The sequence below is a fragment of the Papio anubis genome, chromosome 4 (genome assembly GCF_008728515.1).
Source record: "Papio anubis isolate 15944 chromosome 4, Panubis1.0, whole genome shotgun sequence".
Classification (NCBI taxonomy): Eukaryota; Metazoa; Chordata; class Mammalia; order Primates; family Cercopithecidae; genus Papio; species Papio anubis.
In genome coordinates this window covers 98,258,701-98,275,696 of record NC_044979.1, presented here as the reverse complement: position 1 = coordinate 98,275,696, position 16,996 = coordinate 98,258,701, and the positions used below count along the sequence as shown (strand labels likewise).

Sequence of the window (16,996 nt, the reverse complement as noted above, 5' to 3'; positions counted from 1 at the left end):
TGGTCCTTGTTGGAGGCAGGACTTACTTTTCATGATGTACTTCTGAGAACTGTATTACATTTTGAGAACTGTCACTAGATAGAAAATCCGTTTCCACACCAAATTCTTTGGGGAAGAAGATGAAGAAACCATATTAAGCCCTATTGGCATTTTGCAGGTGTGTTGCTCTAAACTTCAGGGGAGAGTAGATAAATAACATTCCCTGACATGAGCGATTAGCTGCTGAGTGTGAGAACTGCTCATTTCTGGCCCAGCGCAGCCAGACTTGAAGTTCAGATGGAAGCTGAGACAGAATTAAAAAAAAAAAAATCCAAGGTCATTGTGGAAAAAGTAAGCACTAACTCCATGTTCAGGATCAAACCATTCAGAAAAGGAGATCGTGCTTCTTTCCCAGAAGTATGTGAGGAAGAAATGTTAGAAGGAGATTTTTGTTTTGCGTGCTAGAAACCTAGAACAGGAAATTGAAGAAGGTGGTGAGGCTATGGCTAATGATGAAGTGTGAACTGGAGAAGAAACGAAACAGTCTGCAGCCACTCCTGCAAACTGGTACAGTTATCACCCAAGGCAGCCAACTGTCCCTGCGGGGCGGCAGGCCCCACTCTCAGCAGGAGCTACACCCCTCTCTCTGCAGTGAGGCACTCCCCCAACCAAGATTTCACCAGGAACCCTGGCGAATGTGGGCCCAGGAGGGAGGAGGGGCCTAATTGTGGGTGAATGGTAGGAGTTAGCACTGGGACAAGGTGAAGGAATGTATTTTCAGTTTAGGTTTGAGGTATAGGGAAACAACCTGTGAAACCCAATATCAATTTGGGAAGTATGGGTGATGACCCCCCACCCATGAGATCTAGGGCTTCTCAAAGCAAAGGAGAAAAGGAGAAAAACCCCAGGTCCTCAAAAGCACAGTTGCTTAACATTTGAATCACTTAACCCTTCTAAACCTCAGTTTGTTTATCTGTGAGATAAGAATAAATGGTACCTACCTCTGTGGGAGGGTAAACAAGCTTCCTATGCTTGGCAAGCACTCTGGCACCCGCTGTCTTACTTAGGGCTTGCATGGGCTTGGCGTTCACTCTCTCTCTTGCTGTGGGCTTCTCCAAGTGTTTTAATACCATTAGCTTCCTTTCCCTCCATGACAGCCCTGTAAACGTAGGCTCCTTCTTTTCCCCATTTTACAAATGGAGAAACTGAGGCACAGAGCCTTCAAACAGCTTGCCGTGGTTATCTAGGAATTCAGTAGCAGAAGCGTGGCTTGACCCCTGCAATTTGGCATTACAGATTGTATGTCTAACCAGTAAGCCATACATGCCTTGTAGTAAATGGGGAAAAAAATGGTAGTTGTGGCTGTGGTGATAACGACTGCAACGTGAAGGTACCATGATTTATCCCCATCAAGCAGATAAATAAAATGAGGTTTAGAAGGATTAAGTGATTCAAGTGTTAAGTAACTATGCTTTTGTGACCTAACTTGTGGGGCTCAGGTACCCATCAGAGGAATCCAGACAAATGTCACTAGGCCTACTCCAGTGACAGTCCCTGTGTGGCTGGTGGGAGCCAGAAAAAAGGGGCCCCCTGAGCACATTTGGAGATGACAGATCTAGGGGCAGCCTGATGTGCCCTGTGCTGCTGGGACTCCTCACTCAGGTTACCAAGGTAGAGAAGGCCTCAGTGGGCTTGGCGTGACTCTGGAACAGGGCTCTGAGCGGAGCAACATTATGATAACACATGCAGGACCCTGCAAGAACCCCTGGATTCTCCAGGTGGGGCTGCCAGGGACAGACATTGACACTTGTAGGAATGGAAGCCATTATAGGGCCCCCAGCAATTCACTGTCTTATTTGGACCAGACAGAGGAGATTTAGCCTAAGCAACATAGTGAGACCCTATATTTACAAAAAATTAGCTAGGTATGGTGGCTTGCGCCTGTAGTCCCAGCTACTCAGGTGGCTGAGGTGGGAGGATCGCTTAATTCGAGGAGGTCGAGGTTGCAGTGACCCATGATCGCCCCTCTCCACTCCAGACAGGGTGACAGAGCAAGACCCTGTCTCAAAGAAATAAAAATAAAAGAAAACAGAAAATGAAGGAGGAGATTGTGGGAGTCGGGACACAGAATGTGAGCTTTATTCCTCATTACCACTTTGAGCATACACCTAGCATGGTGGTCCAGGGAAACACCTGCTCTAGTTTCTATTGAAGTCTATAACACACTAAAACAGCGCTTTGAGTTAAATGTAGTTTGAAAAGCTGGCTCCAGCTCAGTTTAAGAAACCACAGGAGAGTGAAAAGTTTATAAGCTACACCATTACTAAAATGACTCTGGTATTAAGGGATATAGCTCAGATAATTAATTTAATAACTGGCAGAGCAAAAAAAAGTTCTTGATTTTGGAAATGGTCTCATTCATTTACCAAGCAGGTAGATCAGATCTGCTGAAGTTTAAATTCATTTCTTCCTTCCTTTTTGGTTTTTTTTCCCTGCTTTAATCTTCAGTTTGCTTTAGTTTTCTGTATCTATAAATTGCTTTTGGGAAATTGTACTCACAAAATGTTTCAGTATGCAGTTTACCTGTTTTAGTTCCTACAAACATTCTCTATTGTAAACACTTTTTTTATTAATAAAATGATGAGGCCAGGCGCGGTGGCTCATGCCTGTAATCCCAGCACTTTGGAAGGCCGAGACAGGTGGATCACCTGAGGTCAGCAGTTCAAGACCAGGCTGGCTAACATGGTGAAATCCCATCTCTACTAAAAATACAAAAATTAGCCAAGTGTGGTGGCACACTCGTGTAATTCCAGCTACTCAGGAGGCTGAAGCACGAGTATCACTTGAACCCAGGAGGTGGAGGCTGCAATGAGCTGAGATCACACCACTGCACTCCAGCCTGGGCCAGAGTCAGACTCCATCTCAAATAAAATAACGTAACATAAAATAAAAAAATGATTTGAGAGAATAAAATTTTAAAAACGGGGAAATGGAGTGGGAGATAGAAAGGGAATGGGAGTGAGAGCTGCCACAGTGAGCATTTTCGCTGCTCCTTTCACAGCTGCAGTGATCTTTCCAATGGTGGTGGTGTTGGGGCGGGGGAAAGAGGGTAGAGAATCATCCCTAGTCTGAGGCCAGGTGGAAAAAGGCAGATGCAGTGAGAGAGTGCCTATGGGCTGACGACAGAATCCTTTACAGCTTCCAAAAGCTCTCGACATTTAGATTCAGGGGGCTTGATTAACTCAACAGGTGGGCCTGCAAGTCTCTAGTGTAAAAGCAGGGGGAAGTTTCACATTTGTCGCAACACATTGTCATGGATCTCTCCTTCCTGCTATGACAACAGGCAGGGAGCTCTGCTGTGATGACCCTCAGACCTCAACTTTTGATTCCATCCTGTGGACTTTCCGACGCTACCTTGGAGTAGAAGGACCTGCCCTGCCACTCAGCCCCTTGTTCTATAGTGGATAATTTGGCTTGGCAGAGCCTTTAAAGCTTAGTCTTTCATGACCCAGGTCAGGCAGCCTGAGTGAGTTGTACGCATTTCTGTCGTATAGACTTCTGTTCCAAGTCAATTGTAAAATGTTGAACAAATCAAATGGGGGATTACATTGAATGAATATTTAGAATACCAGAATTGCATTCGACTATGAGTAATAGAAACCTGAGAAGCAGTGGTTTAAATAAATAGGAATTTATTTTTCTCTCACAGAATGAGAATTCCAGAAGTAGGCAGTGCAGGGCTGATAGGGCAGTTCCAGTTCATCAATCTAGTGTGATCCACATTCTCACATTCGTAAGATAGCTACTGTCATTCCGGCTGTCACATTGTGCTCTTGGAAACAGAAGGGAAGATGGGCCAAGTGAAAACAATGCCCAGCAGTTGAGTCAGTATGGTTTTTATTCTCATCCTGTTACTAAGGAGCAAGTGAGAATAGATATTGGATAGGCACCTAGAAGTCTCTGCCACAAGATGTCTGTGAATGCACGAAAATGGGAATTGTTGAAAGTGCCAACTGTAACATGGCAGGAACAAGTTCATAGAAAAATTCAGGAACTCCTGAGCTCTGTTCATGAGCTCCCAAAGGCCGGCAGGTAACACCGATGGATAATAATCCCATTAATCTAGCATATATGACAAGCCTACCTAATAGACAGTGAAAGACATTGCCACTGGAAACACGGACTCCAATTCATGAGGCTGCCACCCTCTACTCCAAGGATGGAACCCATGAAAGGCAACATAGGAATATGTTAGGTAGTATTTGAGTGAACATGCATAGTTTTGTCGGTTTGCATGTTTTGCTTTTTAGGAGATATACATTTAAATGAAAATATTAAGTCAATTAAATTTATATCAACTCTCTCCTCCATCTTCAAGTAAATCTTTCATGCTTAACAAGCTCGTGCCACTAGACAACTAAGCCCAATGAAATGAATTTTTTAGATAACTGAGGCATTACTTTAAGTAAAAATTAATTTAAAAATTAACCAGCAATAGTACCAAATCAAAGCAATAATACCAAATCTTATTGCTTGTTTCATCAACATATATTGAATAATTTAATATAATGGAACGTTGTTTTCTTTTGAACTGACACATAATTGTACATATCAATGGGGTACAGTGTGATGTTTTGATACATGTAAATATTGTGTAAAAGTCAAATCAAGGTATTTAGCATATCCATCACCTCATGGATTTAGCATTTCTTTGTGGCGAGAACATTCAAAACCCTTTCTTCTGGTTATTTTGTGATATACAATATTGTTAGCCAGAATCACTGTGTAACAGAATGCCAGAACTTATTTCTCCTATAGAACCATAATTTTGTACCCATTGACTGATCTCTCCCCATCTCACTCTCCCTTTTTCCTCCCCAGCCTCTGCAGCTGTGAAATCAACTTCTTTAAGTTGCACCTCAGTGAGATCATGCAATATTTGTCTTTCTGTGCCTGGCTTATTTCACTTAGCATAATGTCTTCTGAGTTCATCCATGTTGCTGGAAATGACAGGATTTCATTCTTTCTTTATAGCTGAATAGTATCCCATTGTTTATAAATAACACATTCTCTCTCTCTCTCTCTGCTCTATTTCTTTCTTTCTTTCCTCAGGCTATCGCAGTGAAAATACCATATTCTTTATTCCTTCATTCCTTGATGATATTTATGAAAAATGCTCAACATCAGTAATCATCAGGGAAATGCAAATCAGACCACAATGAGATATAACTTTACCTCAACTAGAATGGCTACTAGCAAAAAGAAAAAAAAAAACAAATGGTGGCATGCAGGTGAAGGGGAACTCTTATACACTGTTGATGGAAATGCAAATTAGTACAGCCATTATGGAAAACAGTGTGGAGGTTCCTCAAAAAATTCAAAATACAACTACCATATGATCTAGCAATCTCACTACTGGATATATATTCAAAGGAAATGAAATCAGCATGTCAAAGAGACATGTGCACTCTCATGTTTATTGCAGCACTATCTGCAACAGCCAAGACACAGAATCAACCTAAGTGTAATAAAATGTTTTTGACTGGCTGCTACTTGTGCAGAAAACAACCTTCCCTACCATTACCCACCCCTTCATCATTTGCCCCCTGCATACTCCTTCCCCTTCCCTCTCCCCACATGACTGCTATATCAGGAAGACAAATTTTGATGGGGGTGCTAAGATATTCCTATTTCATGGAGAATAGGTTAGAACCAGCAGGTATTCAGGCACTTTTGTTATACTTGCATTAAAAAAAAAAAAAAAAAAAAAAACCTTAAGAGAATTGAAATGTATTTAGCCTGTAGACAATGTAAATGTAAAATGCTCTGGGAACTCTGAACCAGTGATGATGAGTATGTAAATTGCTAACCTGGCTCTAGAAAATGGTTTGGCAGAATCTGTGAAAACTGAACATAGGCATATTTACAGACTATACCATGGCCATCAACTTAGTGACACAGCTTTATCCACAGCCCTACCCCAATGCTAGGACCCAGTTCAGCCTTCCTTCCTCTGTGATAGCTCAGGCCTCCCTCCTGCAGTGTTCTCTCCATCAGCTGATCATACGTGGCCCCACCTTAGCCCATCAGAGGCAGGTTCACTGCGGTGAACCTCATTAAGAAAGATTAGGAGACAGGCAGTTGCCTCTCAGTAAGCTCCCCGAACACTGTGTAAACTTTCCCACCCCTTCTCCAGAAACCTTCAAACTCTGTATCATTTAGGATGATGACTTCACCGTCACTATCTAGTACTGTAAAGCCCAACACAAACTGGCTTGTACAATAAAGATGAATAACCGGATCGTGTAACAGCAAAGACCAATGTGGGCTTCCAGCACAGTTCTATCAGAATTCCAGTTCAGTTTCTCTGAGGTCTCTTAATTCCGCATTCTGCTAAGTTGGCTTTGTCCTCAGGCAGAAGTCCCTCATGGTCTTAAGATGTCTGCCAGCATCAACTGGGCTAAGTACCTCCTTCTCAAATGATGAGAAGAGAGCAGGCAGAGGCTTATCTGGATAGAAATGCAGATAACCACTGGATAAAAGCACTGAACTTAATTCTGATGGGACTTCCTGGCCACATGCCCACCTCCCGAACCAAACATTTTGGCAGCAAGATTCCAGCTGCCTGTAGTGCTGAAACCTCAAGCCCCAGTCAAGCAAACCAAAACCAAAACTAAAACAATACCTGTTGTACTCCCCCCAGAATAATAAGTGTCTTACTATGTCTACATCACTCAAAAGGATCCACTCAAATGGCTCATCTCAAAATAAAGCAGGTATGCTCCAAAGTGATTTCACATCCTCATGATGTCTCTGAAATAGCAATGGTTGGCAACTTAAAGTTTCCTTCCTATAACTTCAAGCTCTACCTTATTGCTGCACCAGACTGTAACACCCACCCCCTCCTCCAAAAAAATCTAAGAAAATTTGGTTAGATGACCACATGCCATAGCATTTGTAGCACTGGATTCAGAGATAATAATGGTAATACCTCATCTTTGATTAGCATTTTATAGTTTCCAGTGTGTTTTCACATGCAGCATTTCATTTCATCCCCAGAAGCTGGATAGGATCTGTACTGTTACATCCAGTGTGTAGGTAAGGAAGTGTCAGAACGATTGAGCGACTTCCCCAAGGTTAATGATCTGCAAGTCAAAAAAAAGAGTTGGTATTAGGATCTAGGTCTTTTCAACACTGAACTTTTGTGAAGACCTTTCCTCTGATCAGTCTTTTGGATCAGGGTACATAATAAGGAAGATAAGAGGCAAATTTGATTGTGGTTCATAAGAATAAGAGACCGAGTATACGGATTATCTGAAGAGACGATTCCTCTGCTGCAGGACTTTGGTGCACAGGAGAGAGAAGACAGAAAAGATCTCTCAACCTTTGCTTCTGCCCTTTTTTAGTTTTCTTTCCCAATTTCCTTTTTCCTGTTTCTTTCTTGAATTCTCTTCTCTGGTGCAACTTTCTCAAACACAATACCAAGCACTCTCCATGCACAGGCCCCATGCAAGAATCAATCCTGAAAAGTCACCATATTTTCAGGGGGTTGGGGACAGGCAGGGAAAGGTAGCAGGGGAGGGACGCTGGATTGGGAAGGGGAGAGTGAGAATGGTAATGGCGAATGAGAGAGAAAGAAATTGGAATCATGAGTTGGCTCTAACCCTGAAGACTGTAATCTAAAATGTTTGTTTACTGTATACATTTTTAAAGAGACTATCTTGCAAGCAATGTGACTTTGAGCTGCAGACACAGGAGAGGGAATACTCAAAGACTGGGCAGCCCAAACCTACCAACTGAAGGGTTTTGTTAATTATTTTATAGATGAAGACTGGTCAGGTGCTATACAACATTATCTTTTTTTTTTTTTTTTTTTTTTTTTGAGACGGAGTCTCGCGCTGTGTCACCCAGGCTGGAGTGCAGTGGCGCGATCTCAGCTCACTGCAAGCTCCGCCTCCCAGGTTCAGGCCATTCTCCTGCCTCAGCCTCCGAGTAGCTGGGACTACAGGCGCCCGCCACCACGCCCGGCTAGTTTTTTGTATTTTTAGTAGAGACGGGGTTTCACCATGTTAGCCAGGATGGTCTCGATCTCCTGACCTCGTGATCCGCCCGCCTCGGCCTCCCAAAGTGCTGGGATTACAGGCTTGAGCCACCGCGCCCGGCCACAACATTATCTTTTATGTCACTCACTTTAGATAAATTTGGAGTATTTATACAGTCAGCTTGTTGAAAATTTTCTATGACTTTGATCTGCACTGGGTAATACAGAAAGATGCTGAAAACCAAGAAATGTTACAACCAGGAAGACAGTCCTTATCAACTATTTATTCCCTCTGATACGACCGTTTACCTGGGCAGCTCAGATATTATCTTCAAGATCTGTTTAAGGTGCAAAGGACCCTTCTTGAATTGTTTACAACAAGAATTAGATTACATCTCACAGTGATGAGAAATAATTAATCTGGATATTCTTGGGCTGTTGTGGCAATAAGAGTAATCTAATTTGGGCACTGTGGCATGGAAATTAAAACAGAGATTGCAAACTGGAAGGCTCATGGGCCAACTGTGGGCTGCAGGTGGAATGTGTTTGCTTTCCACTATTTTAAAAGAACAGTTCTGTCCAGGTCACCATTGCCCCACCATTCACACAATACAAACGTGCATTCACACACCTCTTCTCTCATTGCATCCTGTTTGACTCTAAGGTTTCTGAGTTTGAGGCCTTATAAATAAGGAAAGTCATTACATATATAAGGCAATACAGAGAAGAAAGAATCATTTATCTTGGCAAACATATAATGGGATGAAAATTACAGAAAGGCAAATTGAGTTATAAAACCCAGGGGGAAAGTCATTTCCTAGAGAAATGACTGGAATCTGGGTCCATTTTCTGTAAGGCAAAAGTAGCCTCCACATTGGTCCAGATCTGCAAAAGAAGGGATTGAGCTGCAGAGCCCTTTGAGATGATGTTTAATGGGACTGTTTGTTCTGTGACTCTGGGAACTAAAATTGCAACAGAAAATATAATTATGCCAAACAATTGGCTGAAAGACAACATGAGTTAAGTCCTTACAAAACAGGAGCAAAGACAAAGAGCATGACGAAAACAAAAGGGTCACCTTTCCTCATGATAGGTGATGCCTGTGTTCCCTATTCCACCCCGAAATCACCAGCAGGAAGGCACAGAGTGGAGGTTGTCAGGAACAGGGTGAAGGGCAACACAAGGGTATCTTTTAAAAGTCTGACATCTCTATAAAGTTTAGTTTTAAAATAAGGCATTTAAGACCAGAAACAAGCTTGGTAACAGCAATGAGAGGACCTCCCAATAGAGAAGGAGAGGGCAAAAGACAAGCCAAGAGCTTCAGTTCCTGCTGGAGGCCTCATGACATCTCCATCATCAAATCCCCATCCTGATTCTCAGTATCCTCACCTAACGCATTTGGCAAACGAGGATGCTTTTGCCCCTCTAGCCCAGTGTCTGTGATTTATGTGAGCACGGGCCTGCCCCCAGATTCAAGGGGAGAGAACAAAAGTGATCTATAATCCACAAATTCAAGTATGGATAGAATGTTAAGTGCCAGGACTCTGGAGTCAGACAGAGCTGAGTTCAAATCCTAGTTCCAGCACTTATTAGCTTTAAGGACCTCAGCAAGTTACCTCATTTCCCAGGGTCTTGTTTTTTCTCATCCATAGTTTGGGCATAGCATTTGTCTACCTCACAGGATTTAAGAACTGCTCTGTGTTAAGGCATCAAGTCCAACAGTAGGCACAAAATGAATGTAGTAATAGTTATTTAAAATAATCATTATAGTGAATTTGAACATCTGTGAAAGGGAAAGATATCCTAGTCAGTCTACAAAAGGAGAGCTAGTGTCAGATCTCATGTCATGGCTGAACGGCTCCCTGCTTCTCTCTGTCCAGTTGAATGGCTTTGCGTCAGCAGAGACTAGGAAACCAGCATCATCAAAATAAATGAGACAAGCAGTTTGTAAGTGCCTGTTATTGGCACAGCACAGTCATTGCACTAGACCTTAGAGAGAGGTCTCCTCAAAAGTGGATCCACAATCACAGGAAGGAATGACTTGTAATCTATCCAAGCTAAGAGACTGAAGACTCTTTCCTTGATGCTACATAAGAGAAGAACAGTAACAAATTGTTAGAAATAACTTTAACATTGAAAACTGAAATCTTAGCACACTGCCTTATCACAGTGCTGAACTATACTTCCACACAACTTTTATTGAGCAGTGCAGGCCTAAAGATAGTTTCTCTTTGGGAGGCTGAGGTGGGCAGATCATGAAGTCAGGAGATCGAGACCATCCTGGCTAACACGGTGAAACCCCGTCTCTACTAAAAATACAAAAAATTAGGGAGGTATGATGGCACGCACCTGTAGTCTCAGCTACTCAGGAGGCTGAGGCAGAAGAATTGCTTGAACCCAGGAGGCGGAGGTTGCGGTGAGCTGAGATCGTGCCACTGCACTCCAGTCTGGGCAACAGAGTGAGACTCCGGAAAAAAGAAAAAAAAAAAAAAGTTTCTTTCCTCAAGGAGGCTACCATCAAGTGCAGAGGCCTCCAAGGAGGAATACATTTACCCCAGGATGTGGGCCAGGCAATACTCTGCAGTATAGTATGAAGATACCAGGCCTTCTATTCCTACGTTTAAAAAAGAGTTTATTTCATAATATACATACTACATTTGGTTTTTGGTTTAGAGAGAGAATCTCGCTCTGTAGCCCAGGCTGGAGTGCAGAGGTGTGATCATAGCTCAGTGTAACCTTGAACTTCTGGGTTCAAGTTATTCCCCCCTTGCCTCAGCCTCCTGAATAGCCAGGATTACAGGGGTATACCACCATACCCAACTAATTTTTTAATTTTTTGCAGACATAGGGTCTTGCTATATTGACCAGGCTAGTCTCAAACCCCTGGCTTCAAATGTCCTCCCACCTCAGCCTCCCAAAGTGTTGGGATTACAGGAGTGAGTCACTGTGTCTAGCCTATAATATACATACGATATGTGAAAAGTAGCACCTGTATATAATTTATAAATAAATATAAATATTAATGAGATCAAGTGGATTCTTGATCAAAAGGTTTGAGAACTACTGGTACACAGGAGATGGAAGACCAGTAAGCCAGCAATCAGGATCTGATTCAGAGGGAATTTGGCTAGAACACAGATGATAGGCATCCAGCTCAGCAGGGAAGGAAGAGGAGGCAGTTATAGGGAAGGCTTCCTGGAGGAGATTATATGCTGAGTTGCTGCAGTATATTCGGGGGAGGGAATGGGGAAGAGGGAAAAAGAATGTTCCAGGCAGGCTACACAACATTTGCAAAGAAAGGCAAGGTGGCTTTTGTGTGAATAAGTGAATGCATTTTGAAAACTAAAATGGCAGCATGCAGTGGCTCACGCCTGTAATCCCAGTACTTTGGGAGGCCAAGGCGGGTGGATCGCTTGAGCCCACAATTTGAGACTGGCCTGGGCAAATGGCGAAACTCCATCTCTACAAAAAATACAAAAAATTTGCTGGGCATGGTGGCGTGCACCTGTAATCCCAGCTACTCAGGAGGCCGAAGTGGGAGGATTGCTTGAATCCAGGAAGTTGAGGCTGCAGTGAGCCGTGATCGTGCCACTGTACTCCAGCCTGGGCAACAGAGTAAGATCTTATCTCAAAAAAAAAAAAAAAAAAAAAAAAAAGAAGAAAGAAAACGAAAATGATTTGGTACATCTTGAACTGTCAGTACACGTGGGAAAACTGTAGGAGGTAAGGCTGGGATCAAATTTTTCTGCAGAGATCAATTTTGGTCATTGAAAAGCAGGAAGCTTATTCTGGTAGTGAAAGTTACCACTAAGACATTCTAGCAGGGGAGATGAGATCATGGAGTAGTATTCCCAATTTGATCTTCTAGTCCAATCTCCATTGATACTTCTCTGAGTCCTAGAGGAAACGGACTGCAATAGTGTGAGCTGGTAAAACCTCAAAAAGCTACAACAAAAAAGGTGCTAGCAGCCTTTGAAGTTATAGAAATCCTCAAGACTGTGCATTGCTGTGTGAGAATCAGTGATGCCTAAAAACACATCTTTGGGCAAAAACGGTTGTGCAGTCTTTTACAAGCATTAGTGGCCTTAGTGCCTCCAATACAGTCAACAGCAACTGAAGTTATCATCTGAGTGAGCCAAAGCTGGAAAGAAGGGAAATAATAGATACTAGAGCAGCCAAGAGGGTAGTACACGGAGTCCAACCAAGCCACCCCTAGCAGACCCTTAGAATAGATTGAGGAGGACCTTGCAAAGCACCTAGTGCTCTCTCATGTGAGGACAGACTGGGCTTGTCTCATTCAAATTGTATCCCTCATATCTTGCACGGTGGAACAGCACTGCAAGGCTGCACAGATCCCAGGGTCACTGTTCATGCAGTTGCCTATATAAATAGAGCTTTCTGGAGTTGTGTAACAGGAGCCTTGCATAGATGTTCAATCAAGATAGGTTAAAGGCAAAAATGAAATAGTAATTGCTTAGCTGCTTTTGTTAACATTATTCTAAATCTCAGGTTGGGCTGGCCTGAGCAGCAGTGGCTCCCATCAGATTTGGATTTGGAGTTATCATCTGGATAGCAGTGTAGCACATAACGTAGGGGAATGCATCCAAGACGCTCAATTAGAACTGCAGTGATTGGTGGGGTGTTTTACTATTTTAGTTCTGGAAAAGTCCTAAAAGGAACTGGAAATAAATGCCATAACTACGTATACAGTCAGTAGGCAGGAGGAGCCAGGTGGAGAGCTAGGGGCTAACACTCATGAGGTCACTGGTGGCAACTAATGAGAATACCCCCATTACTCATTCTAAGGCTAGCTCTTAATCCTAGGCAAAATGAGACTGGGGGACAAAATGAAAATTAATCAGCAGAGAGCAGATAAAGCTGATTCATTTCTGAGCTGGAATAAAATCAATACAGAGAACTTGGTTGCATAAATATTAAACAATAAAACCTGGAATAGACATCATCCTCCTCAGAAGAAGATGGAGCCTAAAGAAGGCATGCCATTGAGCCCAAGGTTGCTGTTGGTGGAAGTGGCAGCCTTAGTATTCAAGAGCCGGGGAACATCAGACATTGTAAGTGTCCACAGACTTGGATGAGCTGAAGAAGACCGAGATTCATGATCTGCTCATTCGACACAGTGGTGACAATAGAAGAAATATCTAGTAAACCTGAAAAGCACCTCAAGAGGGACCTGGAAAACAATCTAAAAAGCCAGAGAAAGCTAGAGTTGAAGGCAGTATAGAGTTAGATTCAAGATAGAATCTAATGTTCATATAGATCCTCTTGCATCGTTAACAGATGTCCACACAGGACACAGGAAGTGCACGGTTTTGATTATCAGTGTATGCCAAAATAAACCAATTCCTGCATGTGGAGGACAGACAGCTGTATGAAGCAGGATCCTCAGTGTCTTCAGTTGGCTCCATTAGACCAGTGGATTCACACCTTCCGGCAGCTGCCCCATCTCGAGGGCACTGGACATGCTGGATTTGGAGAGACTGTTATGGGATCTCAAACCATTTGTAATGCTAAGTACCACACTGTGGGGCCACTGCACATCCATACTTTGTGCCTACACATTGGGAGGCACTAGGCTCTGGGGAGAGACACATGTTTTCAAGGAAGGCTCTTAAACCCAGAGAATGCTTCTTGTCTACAGCCACTGTCATACCATTCTGACTTCTCAGTTCCCTCACTGTCCCTCTCCTTTCAAATATTTTTACTTCCCAAATCAGACAGATAAATGTTTTTTGCAAGTACAGAGGTATGTCAGTCATCACCTTCTCTCTCGGATGCAATAAGTTGAATTGTTTGTTTTATATATTTTTGTAGCTTAGATGTTGACTTTATCTAAAGGAGTATCCTTGAAACAAACACTTTAAAAATGTAAGTACAGAAAGGTAAGCATGCTATTAGCAATTTTTTAAAAACTTTGCATGTGGTTACCATCTATATATTTGTCCTTCTATTGTTTATCAATGCCTTCTAAATGCACCACGAGTACAGAGAAAAAACTGTGTGCACCTGGGAGAACTTGCTTGATGCCCCTGGCGTCAGTTTACCACATTTCCAAAACCAGTGGTTCTGACAGCCAGAGCATCTTCCAGATCTAAGAGATCATAATCATGTATCTTATACAAAGACCAGAAATGCCTAGAGTATACAGATTATTAAAAACTAGTATAAGCAGAATGACACATAAACAAAGCTTCAGTCATATATGAAGAAGTAGTAGGGTGGATTATTTTCAGGCAAAATGAACTGATTCCTTATAAAATAGTAATAATTATCCAAGGTAGAGAAAATAATTTTGTCTTAAAAATCAAAATCTTGATTTACTTCAGAAGTTATTTTAGCTCACTTCATTTTTTTTAAAAAAATCTATTTTTTCAATTTGGTCTAGCAAGGTTTTATTTTAGGAATAGTGAAACTGACAGGAGGTAGTAGAAAGCCATGTATTAGTGAAACCCAGGCCCCTTACTTCCTTCATCTTTCACCTGCACATTTCCGGCACTTTCCATCTCGGAACTTTGTTGCCTGAACCACCTCTCCACACTCTTGGGAGTTAATAACTCCACATAGACAATTTTTCCTCCGGAGGACAGAATTGCTACTTCTTCAAAGCTATTGGGGCTCCCAGATGCTGCACAGTGGGGGTGCCTCACACTCATCTCTAAGAGTGGCTGTTTTGGCACCATTTTTGGCTGAAGTTTTTGTATTGCATTTCCATGTCATTCGGTGTGATGTGTGCCTGCCAGATATTCTGCCTGCTCTCAGTTGAAGGCCTTCCCAGATTGGGCAGCTGAATGTACTGCACAGCTGCCAAAATTCTAATTCAAGATCTAGAATTCTAACTCCTGCTCTTTAGACCCTTGTCTGGCCTTGGCCTCAGTCCCCTGCCAACTGGGTCCCTGGCTCATTATCAGGCCCACCAGGGCCCTGCCCCCTCCCTCATTGGGACCACGAAACCATTCTTGGCACCAAAATGAACTTCAAGACACAGCTGCCCCAGCCCCACCCAAGCCAAATCTCATCTTAGCAAAAGTTTGTCACCTTGTGAGCTGCAAGACAGAAGAGATGAGAAGAGAAAATGATACCGGTGATGGTCAGATCATAAAACTTCCTGTAGCAACAGACATATTACATGTACCTTTACTCTAAGAACTTGCATGAAAAGCAAACAATCCCATTATTAGAAATAACACTAGACAGGGATGCATAGAGTTTATGGAGGGAGGAATACTATTTCTCTATTTATCTGCACCAGAGGGTAAGTAAAATTTGCCGTAAGGAAAAATACTAAATTCAGTATGCATATATTAATATTAATAAAAAATGTACTGTTGGGTCATAAACTGCTGATAATGTGTAGTATTTCTTAGGCACCTGAAAACTGCTACTGGCAAATAGACACTTTACAGCAGAAATATGACTGCAACTGGAGGAGGGGGTGGGGACCAGAAAGTAATTGATAATCAGCAAAATGCTGGTTTTCAGGGAAGCTACTAAATTCAACTTAAGTGGTTACCTGGTCAACATTATGGTTTAAATGCTCACAGGATGAAATCGCTTCCTTTTTAAGTAAGAGTCACCATTTCCCTCGCCGTTGTTTCCATTCCTTCTAGCCTTAACCAATGCACCGTCCTTTCTGCCGTGGCTGAAACGAGGATGGGTTAATTACCACACCTGAGATGGTGGAGTGGGTGCAGTGGGGTGCTGTAATTTCGGGTGATTAAATTATTTTAGCTTTTGTTTTCCTAGAAGGAGCAGGGAGTATAAAAAACGTGGTACATATGTAAAACACAGGCAAATGCACTTGACAACCAAGCACTCTATTTTGAAATTTAAATAAAGCTAAGATTTTCTTCTGGCCTAGAGGGAAGCTTCATTAAAATCAATTAGTACAAACCTCCGGAGAATGCAGACTTTTTCTAAAGAAGGTTTAAAGAAGAAGGTGCACACAATTACCTTTCCCCGGGTCCCCTGTGAATGTGTCACACCTAGACAGGTGGCTGAGTACAAAAAAATGTCCCCGAGAGGGGCCAGGGTAACTCCCTGAGTTCTCCTCGCAGGAAGGTAGGTGTAATTAATCCATGTGGGTGCATTAAGAACGTCATATACATAACCAAGGAGGCTCCAAACAGATGGCACGGATCGCAAGCTGTAAAGGGCAGGCCTAGCGAGATAAAGTTGGTGGCAGGGCTCGCAGGTGAGGCCTGGGTCCGGGCGCTGAGGTTGGGGCCGCACAGCTGTAGCCGCGCGCCCTGGTCCCTCCTCCCAGCTGCGGCGGCCTCCCCCCCCGCCCCCGCTCCCGCCCTCCCCGCGCCGCTCCCGACGCCGCCGCCGCAGCCGCCGCCTCCCCTCTGCCTCCCGGTGGCTCCTTGCTCTCCTTCCATCTCTCTCGCCCCCTCTCCCTCCGTCCCGTCCTCGCCGCTCCCCTCACCCCGCCTCTCTCCCCCTCCCCCAGCCCCTCCTCTCCTCACCCCACCCGGCCTCCCTCCCTCCCTCGCCCGCCCGGCGCTCGCAGAGCCGACACCAGGGGGGCTCTCCATGTAGCACCATGACAGGCATCGCCGCCGCCTCCTTCTTCTCCAATACCTGCCGATTCGGGGGCTGCGGACTCCACTTCCCCACCCTGGCCGACCTCATCGAGCACATCGAGGACAACCACATCGGTAAATGGCCCGGGGGTGGGCGGAGGTGCCAGGCGCGCGGAAACTCCTGCCTGGGCAGGAGCCCCCCAGGAGATAGCCAGGGGTGGCAGCCCGCAGGAGGAGGCAGCGGGCCAGGGAGGTACTTGTCTGGCTTGAGGTGGGGGTGGCGGGTCACGAGGACACTTGAGTGCCAGGGGCAGGGGCGGTCTGGGGTGGGGAGGGCGGGCGCCCGAGGAGTCTGGGCGGGCAGACCTGGCAGCTGGGGACTCAGGGGCGTGCACGCGGGCTGAAGTGGTGTGGGGGCAGGGGAGCGCCGCAGCAG

At 44.0% G+C, this 16,996-nt stretch overlaps 1 protein-coding gene and 1 long non-coding RNA gene across 3 annotated transcripts in view; one reads left to right on the top strand and one right to left on the bottom strand.

Moving 5' to 3' along the window:
* Positions 1-3,654: 3,654 nt before the first annotated feature.
* LOC108585035 lies at positions 3,655-16,752 on the bottom strand. 2 transcript variants are annotated; one of them, XR_002520720.2, is made up of 4 exons: positions 16,619-16,752; positions 15,549-15,677; positions 6,971-7,124; positions 3,655-3,811 (listed from the first exon to the last, which is right to left on the bottom strand). It is a non-coding gene; the product is annotated as an uncharacterized LOC108585035 (long non-coding RNA). The 2 variants fall into 2 exon arrangements; XR_001900833.2 differs by lacking the exon at positions 16,619-16,752 and adding an exon at positions 15,989-16,300.
* JAZF1 (JAZF zinc finger 1) overlaps positions 16,345-16,996 on the top strand; it is a 352,302-nt gene continuing 351,650 nt past the window's right edge. The window contains exon 1 of the mRNA XM_021935240.2: positions 16,345-16,695. Within this exon, the coding sequence (XP_021790932.1) occupies positions 16,581-16,695 (115 nt within the window). The 5' untranslated portion in view covers positions 16,345-16,580. The remainder of the gene's footprint in view (positions 16,696-16,996) is intronic.